This window comes from Toxotes jaculatrix, chromosome 3 (genome assembly GCF_017976425.1).
Source record: "Toxotes jaculatrix isolate fToxJac2 chromosome 3, fToxJac2.pri, whole genome shotgun sequence".
NCBI lineage: Eukaryota > Metazoa > Chordata > Actinopteri > Toxotidae > Toxotes > Toxotes jaculatrix.
The window spans coordinates 29,566,298-29,575,623 of NC_054396.1; the positions used below are offsets into that span (position 1 = coordinate 29,566,298).

The 9,326-nt window shown below is 42.3% G+C and overlaps 1 protein-coding gene across 2 annotated transcripts; it reads right to left on the reverse strand.

The window, feature by feature from the left end:
• Positions 1 to 999: 999 nt before the first annotated feature.
• LOC121179477 lies at positions 1,000 to 3,854 on the reverse strand. 2 transcript variants are annotated; one of them, XM_041034363.1, is made up of 2 exons: positions 2,741 to 3,854; positions 1,000 to 1,075 (listed from the first exon to the last, which is right to left on the reverse strand). In XM_041034363.1, exon 1 carries the CDS (start codon positions 3,771 to 3,773, stop codon positions 2,784 to 2,786), a length of 990 nt encoding a protein of 329 aa, XP_040890297.1. In that variant the 5' UTR covers positions 3,774 to 3,854; the 3' UTR covers positions 1,000 to 1,075; positions 2,741 to 2,783. The 2 variants fall into 2 exon arrangements, with proteins under 2 accessions (XP_040890297.1, XP_040890296.1); XM_041034362.1 differs by lacking the exon at positions 1,000 to 1,075 and adding an exon at positions 2,297 to 2,426.
• Between the last annotated feature and the right edge of the window lie 5,472 nt (positions 3,855 to 9,326).

Here is a 9,326-nt window from a genome sequence, read left to right on the forward strand (position 1 = left end):
ACTCTCAGCCAATCACATGACTGACTCAATCCACCACTCACCTGCCTCGTCCAATCAGACGTGAACGAGTGATTCGGCTAATGAGAGTAAAGAGCTGCTGTCGTCTGTTCTGCCTCCTCCTGACTTATGGCTGAGAAAGGTCAGTGTGTGTGTGTGTGTGTGTGTCTGTGTGTCTGTGTGTGTGCATTTCAGTGAGTGTGTAGAGAATTTGGGAAACTTTCTCACAGCAGCAGCTCGTTTGCCACCGGTCCTTCATCCCCATGTGACCCACCACTCGTCAGTGTTTTAGAGTCTGAGCGAGGTTTTCTTCCTTTAATGTACGAGTGTGTCTGACTGATGAATCAAACACTCTCACCTTTGCTTGTCAGTTTCAGTCAAGCTTCTTGTAGCACGGACCGGTCTTGCCGGTGCAGATCCCAGGGGAATATGAGGGATCACGTAATGTGGAAGTGTCTAGTAAACATAGCTGGCATCAGGATGGAGCATTTGGTCTAAAGTTAGCACAGTGAGCAGACATCAACAGACAGACAGGCAGACTCCAGCTGTGAGTTGGCCTGAACTAAATGTACTGAACTAAATCTTCTGTTTGCTGGAAATGAAAGAAAAAGTATAGGAGGCCTCTGAAAATGTGAGTGTGTGTGTGTGTCTGTTGTGCTTCTGTCAGAACATGCATATCCACGAAAACCTCCACAGGTGCCGGATCAAAGAATCAGGTACAAAAGGCCTGCACCTGTACTGACACACTAACTTTTCATTTAACAGGGCGACGTTTCGATCCGGTTCCACAGGATCAGATCAGAGTGACCAGAGTGAAGCAACAGCAGTGCAGACACACAAAACAATCACAGGCAATCACAAGCAGGAGGGCTGCGTCACACACATGCATATCCATCCATCCATATCCATCCATCTATCCATCCATCCAGTTCAGAATATTTGGAATCTTTAAATTAGACCATGTTATTGCCACAGTTTGGTTTATTTTGCTGGACTTTAAACTCCAACATTTAAATCTCACTTTAATTAAAACGTACAGAAATCTAAATACAAAGAAGTTACATTTTAACTGTGAACACATTTACAGCAGTTATGGGCAGGTCAGAAAGCACAGAGGTAAAACCCTGAGTCAGATGACAAGACGAGCAACCAACCAGGTCTCTGCAAAGTTAGGCGTATTTGTTGATTCTCCTGCCAAGTGTCAGCAGGTCACAGTCCAGAAGTTTAGAGCAAATGTTTACTTGTACAAAAGAACGAGAAACAACACCATAAAAACCAGAGGTCTGTTCTACGAAGCACGTTCAGTGTACCCAGGATGACCTGAACAGGTCCTGGATCACCTTCATCACAAAGCTGGTTGTCAACTGTCAGTTAACTCTGGGTTTTCCTCCGGCTACAAGTGCATCCATGTGAAAGAGGCAGAGAGTTAATAACAGGCAACATCTTCCGAGCCATGAATAAAGTGCTTAATATGATATGAGAAGAAATGGTGATACACACAGGAAAACTCATAGTGACATTCAGAGGTGATATTCAACAACAAGATGAAATGAAAACAACATGATCACAGGACTAGAATAGAAAAGACATGCTAGAAATTACAACTGATAAAGTCAGGCTGAGGATTTACTGTAAATAAATACTTGAGTTAATATAAAGTTTCTGAAAATAAAAGTATAAAAATCACAATTTGCCTTTTAACAGGGAGCTGTGTGTTGGGAAGGACATTCCAAAATGTCTAACTTTTCCTTAAAAGTGTAACATTAAGAAAACCCTTGTTATCAGTGACAGCGGTGGTCGTTAAGCAAACTGCAGTCAGGATGCCAGGATGCGGTCAGCATCCTGGCACCTGTCGCACTCAAGCCTCCTGGGCACTGGCCAAAATAGTGACATGACTGATAGGCATCACAGGGACAGCTGAGATAACTATACTTACACTCTTTGTATAGTTTGACTTTAAACTATATTTAACCAAACAAAGGTCCTTCCATGAATTGAATGACCTGTCGACGTTGGCCTGTTTGAACAGACGTGCTTCACTAAATAAAGCCTTTTTTTGGTCCTCTTATGTGTTTGTTGTTGATGTTTGCTGACTCCATTTCAATGACACACTCACACTGGACCTTTTTGTCTTACTTTTTGCCTACTCTGCTGTGAGAGAGTATTTAAACCACAAGATGGCAGCACTCTGATGTGGTTCACTAAAGATAAAACCTCCTGCACTGACATACAAGCTGCCAATCTATGTATCTATGTATCCATCCATCCATCTATCCATCCATACAGTACAGAATATTTGGAATCTTTAAATTAGACCATGTTATTGCCACAGTTTGGTTTATTTTGCTGGACTTTAAACTCCAACATCTCACTTTAATTAAAACTTACAGAAATCTAAATACAAAGAAGTTACATTTTAACTGTGAACACATTTACAGCAGTTATGGCTAATAACTCTTTTTCAAGTTATTAACAAGCACCAGATAAATCACTTTGCAGCAGAACAAAGTCACAATCACTTTAAAATTATAAACATTCATAGATCAAATATAGATACGCATCAGAGGAAGAAAGAAAATCAATTTCAGTATCAGATGCTGACAAAACTTTCATGCAGGTTATTGACTTTCACTCAGTCCAACAAAGTCTCTTTGTTTTGTTTTTTTTGTTGTTGTTTTTACAGTCTTTATTCTTCATATTATTTGCCCTTTACTATGTTATATGTGCACAGTTAGAGATGATTACGATGAATAAGCTGAAAGAACAAAAGCTGCAGTAAACTGAGCTTAGATTGCTGATGGCAGAGTGAATGTGTTGCGTTGCCTGATCAGAGTGTTGAGGTTGTTCTTGATGTTTGAAAAATGACTCTTCAAACTTAAGACTGGTTCGTATTTTGAGAAAACAAGATTCATATAAGCCTCAATCAATTCAGCTCTATTTCCACAGATGTCAGTCCAGTGATTAATGGGATGCACTTTTTCACACTTTGTCTCAGTATTTGATAAATAACATGTTCCTGGAGTGCACCCATCAAAATGGCACGAATATCTGTCAAAGACTTTAACAGTACTCGGCTTGTATTCTTTGTATTTCTTCAGCAAATAATCCAGGTCTGTCAGATACAAATCTATGACACTTCTGATTGAATAAGCATAGTCTGATATGTCTCGGTCAGTCCGGCTCTTCAGTCGAGCCTCGTGGATCAACACCTGGAGGTGGAAGGAGGCTCCGTTAACCCAGATTTTGAACCCGCGGGAACTCATCTGTCCGTCATACAGCAGGGAGTTTCTGAGGGTGGTCAGATGGCTGCTCAGCTGCATTTCTAGTCTGCGTAGTTCTTCTTTCAAACGCTGGTCATTGTTCAAGAACATGTTATTACGCCTCATACACTCGAGCATTGTGTCCCGGACAGCTGAAGCTTTCTCTTCTCCAAACACACGGTGAAATATGGTGTATGGATCATCATTTGTTTGTGCCTCTCTGCTCTTCATGCAGAGCTCAATGATCATAGAAATCACCAACGCACCAAGCCCAACAGCATTTGGGATTGCAGTAAACGCGCCAAAACCAGATCCCAACTTCTCGATGTAGTCTGGGATTCTGTTGCTTAGGTCATCAGAGTAGGCCTGCAGCTCAGCGGTGGAGTTTGTGCCAGAATATTTCCACAGGGACTCATCGATGGCTACATCTGGCAAGAGGCATGGGTGCCGTAAAGAAGTTTCATACCAGCCAAGAGACATCCTGTTAATTTCTTCTTGTGAGAGTCCAGAACCCATGTTTTTGCTCTTAGTCTGTGAGGCTCAAACAAAGTGCAAATATCCCACGACCAACAGACTGAACGACAGGCAGGTCAGAAAGCACAGAGATAAAACCCTGAGTCAGCTGCCTCTTATGTAGCCAAGATGACAAGACGAGCAACCAACCAGGTCTCTGCAAAGTTAGGCGTATTTGTTGATTCTCCTGCCAAGTGCCAGCGGGTCACAGTCCAGAAGTTTAGAGCAAATGTGTTATATGGTGTTGAAACAACACCATATAACCCAGAGACCTGTTCTACGAAGAACGTTCAATGTACCCAGGATGACCTGAACAGGTCCTGGATCACCTGCATCACAAAGCTGGTTGTCAACTGTCAGTTAACCCAAGCTCATCCGTGTGAAAGAGGCAGAGAGTTAAGAACAGGCAACATCTTAACCAAACGAAGGTCCTTCCATGAACTGAATGCCCCGTCGATGTTGGTTTTTTGTGCTCTTATGTGTTTGTTGTTGATGTTTGCTGACTCCATTTCTAAGCTAATGCTAGCTAGTTTTGCACACTCTCGTTGCACTGTACAACACGTGTCCTGCAATGACTATAAAGAGCGTCTGATTCTGACACTGCTGGCGCTGTAGAGGAGCAGCAGTGAGGCATCGAGGCTGGGCACTCAGGAGCAAAATCAGTCCACAGGTTGTTAGAGGCAACCAAGAAAGTTGGGGAAGGTCTCAGTTTTTATGTTACGCTTCACATGTAGTTCATAAAAAAAGCAATAAAAACATGTAAACTGCTTCACATTCTCACACACAGCATGTGTAAAGGTGCAGGTTGAAGTTTGGCAGGTTGTAGCTGAAGGTCAGGTTAAGTTTAGGGAGCAAACACAGACAGCAGAAGATCTTTGTTTGGACAGACGCACAAGTTTGAGGGTGTGTGTCTTGATTAAAACTCAGCTTCTGCCTCAGGTGACATTCCAGTGTTAAACCCATGGTATGAAGGAATTCCCTCTGAGCAAAGACTGTGGTGAAACTGGTACCAGTGGTGGCAGGGAGGAGAAGAAGCCAAGAGAAATGTGACTTTTGGCAGCTGGTGGGTTTCTGAAGGACACGAAGGATCGAATCTGAAAGTGCTGGTATTTGTTGTTATTTATAAAAAAACATGTCAGATGTCAGAAGAAACAACAGGTCTGGCTGTCTCACGTGTAGCAGCCTGTCATAACCTGCAAAGCATCCAACAGTGAAGCAACTTAACCACATCAAATCCAAAATATTATCGTTCAAGCTTGGTTGGTAATTGATATTTACAGTGATCCAGTGCTTACTGAGTGTTGTAGTGATTAATATGACATGCGTGCTTTGGCAACAGGCAAAGTTTGCAGAACGCCTGTGACCAGAGGTCATTTATGTTTTTGGGTTTTCAGTCCATGCAACACAAACAGTGTATTCTCCGTGTCCACGACGTTAAAGCCAAATAGAAAGGCGGACCTCAAACAGCAACACAAACAGAGAGAGAAGAAACAGAGAGGTCATGATGGAAAATCTCATCTCAAGGAAGACAGTGTAAAACTCAGGCAGAGAGAGAGACTGAGGAGAAGACGCAGCAGAGACCAGCAGAGTAAAGACGACGTCTTTCACAGCTGTGGAGAATTAAATGTTGTGACATTCTGTGTTGTGAGTCATGTGTCTCCTATGCACGACAACTGAAAGACACCTAAACACACACTTGCCACAAACTGCTTGTTTGTGTGCATATCTTTGCCCATGCATTCAGGTGTTAACCCGAGTGTCTGAGTGACACATGCTTCAGTGATGTTGTGGATTAAGACTCCTGATGAAACGATGAGGCAGCGGAACATTCTTCCTGGTCGGGAATCCTGTTGATTCCTACACGTTGGACCATATTTAACTAAACTGTGAGAGAATAAAGTTAAAGTTATTTAATGGAATGATAAAAGTCACAATCCCACAGTGTGATGCATCAGATTCACACCTGTCTGACACTTTAATTCACTGCCCGCTGCAGAGTAAGCTGGGGAATGAGTGAACATGGGAGTGAGTTAGAAATCAGTCCTCCTGTTCACACTGGCCATTCATCACAGCCTTCATTCACTTCATATAAACTTTACACAGAGTTTTACACAGAATGAGGACTGTGGATTTTATCCTCCGTCAATTGAACTGAAGTTGAATTAGGAAGAGATTTCTGGAATATCTTCATTAAACCAAGTTTCTGGATCCATGTTAATCTGTGTCTTTCTTGACTGAAGTACAGAAATGCAGATTTAAAACATAAAATGACATTAATTAGTTTTCTTTGAAGTTTGTTTACTGATTGGCTGAAAGAAAAACTGGATGGAGCATTTTGTTGTTATGAAATTTGGGCAAATTGTACTTTCTCTAATGTGGCCTCATCATTATTGTCACGATAATTTATATGAATAGGACTCATTAACATTGCGTGCGTGTTTTGTGAGTGAGCACAGAGACAGATTATTTGAATGTAACACGTCAGAGCGGAGCCTCAGATCAGTTTAACAGGATGTTTGCTGCTGCTTTTACTGATACAACCATTCTGAGCGCTGCCAAATGTTTTTATTACCCATTTTATGTCTCTTTAATACTTAATAAAGTTATCGTTTGGGTACTTGTTATCACTGTTGTTATTAGTTTTATTATTCACTGAAAATTGTGGGTCACGCACTGTTTGTGGTTATGTGCCTCTGTGTGTAGATCAGTAAACCCAGTAAAGCCACTGTGTTGCAACTGTTCAGTAGCTGGTTGTTGTTGTTGTGTTGTTTAAAACTGCTGTTTTTCTGTTGTAAGAAGATAAGTGTGATCAGCTGGCAGACGGACTCCGAGGGTCAGGAGCTAAATCCAGATTAGAAAGTTTAAACCGGCCCCAGAACCATGAGAGGACAGTACAGCCGCGCTCACACACACCGCACACGGAAATCAAAGGCACAAACAGGTCAACACACGGGTCAGGGGAGCTCAGTGATAAAACACATGCACGCACCCGCTCCCAAGAACACGCAAAAACACACTCAAGGTCTGATACTGTACACACACACACACACACACACTCAGCAGAAAATAGCTCAGAGAGGCAGGAAGAACGCTGCATCCTGAAGATAACATCAAGATGCACGACAATCAGAGTCCCAGTGTGTGGCTGCAGGAAATGGTGCTGGTGCATCGAAGCAGGACGCTGTGTGATGTTTACACTTCACCACTGTTCTCTCACTCATTTACTAATACATAAATCTATGTTTGATTTTCAGGGATTACACATCACAGTCACTGATGCAGTGGAAACAGAATTATGCCACATTTCTGGTCTGAGAGTTATCGACACACTTGAGTTAACGGTGACACATGAAAACCTAAACTTGACTGGATTCCACTTCCCAGCATCCCTGGCTGCTGTGTAGAGGCAGACGAGGTAACACAAGCTTCTCTGGTCATGTTTCAGACTCGAACGCTGTCTGTGGCTTTTGTGTCACTCTGCTAGAGAGAGGACGTCCTCATGTCTCAGACGTCAAACAGATGTCTCCCCGTGGCTTTTTGTGTCCTGCTCCCTTATAACTGAAGAGTTTACACAGAACAAGTTAACCACTGATGATTGTCTATGACTTAGCGATGTTAGTAGCGATGAGAGAAAAAGTCAGTCGCTGTGACCTGATTCCTGATGTGATCTTTAGCAGCTGTGCAGTGACTTACCACAACAAACTACCACAACACGCTGTTATGGGGAATAAATAACATTAGCTGGAATCACACTATTAAAAGCTATGATGATGTAAAGTCTGTTTTCAAAGCGTGAAGTTTAATCCACTCGCTGTCACACCCAGGATTTGACAGAACAAAGTCTGGGCTGTGAAGTGGAATGTAGCACACGGAGCAGAGACAGAAAACCTGACATGTCTCTGCCGTATAAACAGCCAGGAGACAACCTGTAAACCTGTAACCATGACTACCTGACAAAAACAACCAGGCATCCCGTAACTAAGCCTACATGTCAAACAACATGCTTGTCTGGCAAACCAGTAACCAGCTATTCACGCTGAGCTCCCTGGTTTGGGCTTTAATTGTTCTGGAGATTCCTTTCTAGATGAGTTTGAGCTGGGTGAAGTTTCCCAGAAAACAAAAAGGAGCATTGCACCTGAAACACACTCAGCGCTCAGCACTGTCAGCTTTAAGACCCTTCATGGTTTATGATTCATTTCACATTAAATAAAGGTCCTAACATGAGCGTTCTCATTCTGTTTCTCTTTGTAATCAATTAAAATCATTATCATATAACAGTGGTGGAAAGTAAACTTCAGTAAACTTCTGAAGAGCTTAGCAGCATTTTGAAGCACAGCATTTACAAAGATCTGGGTCGGCTTCTCAGGGCTGCCACCTACAGAGGGACCCTGGGACTCATGTTGATCCAAACTGCTCCACAAACCTCTTTTTCCTCAGCAAACAAAAACTCCCACTATTTAACTGAATCCACAAAACAACATCCAACAGTAACACAGATGTAATCAGACAGGGACAGTGTGGATCACCACCCATGGTGGCCTCTGATAAATCACTTACCCAAAGATCAGGCTGATTTAAATGTGTCCTGTGGACATGTTTACATTAAGTGTTACTCACCAAAGTGAAGTGTGTGTATCACTGGGCTCCAACACATGTGCTGAATGTGTTTCCTTCCCCATGAAACATTTGCAAAGTTGATTTTTACATAAGTTTAAATCCAGCATTGTTTACATCCATGTTCACTGGCTTGCAGTCTTCTTCCTTCCTGTCTTTGTTGACACATGCAGGTGCATTACTGCCACCTGTGGATCGGTGGAGTAGTGTTAAACCAGAGGCTGGACTGGACAAACAAACCAATATATAATACACCTCACTGCTGCTTTCCTTGGAGTGTTGTTTGGTGTTTTATTTTATTCTGGGGCTGAGATTTATCTGAGATTCAGAGTGGGTTTGAAGAGGAAATGTTTGCAGGACCTGGTCAGTCCCAGACTCAGGGATTTCCCTGTGGTTTCTATAACAGAGGTATAAGGGGGACACACGTTAATGTGCTATGAGTCTTAAAAACAGCATGAACACAAACATACAGTAGCTGTATGTTCTGTTATAATGACCAGTTAAACATTTTCCATTTTACCATTGTTTCCCTCACAAACACAGATATTTTTGCCTCAAGGTTTGTGACAGGAATGATGGGTTTTCTGGACTGTGGTGATATCATTGTCCTGTCCAGTTCTGGGACTATTGGGGCAGAGTTTCTTGGTCTTTCTTGCTTCATTGTTCATGTTTCTGTCACATTGTTCATACTGTGGCTTGTGACCCAGCCCCAGGGCTGATTTCCTGGCAGGAAAACATACAGAATGGATGACTGTAGGTGACTGTGCACAGTGACTAACGGAGAGTTTAGGGAGCTGAGCACGAAGATTCAGTCTTCTGATAAATTTATATTTATTACTATCAAGTAGAATAAATCAACAGATTTTGGGCTGAATGTGAACAAGAGACAGACACTGTAGCAGGTAGAGACAGAGACATTCAGAGAAATGTCAAACTTTTATA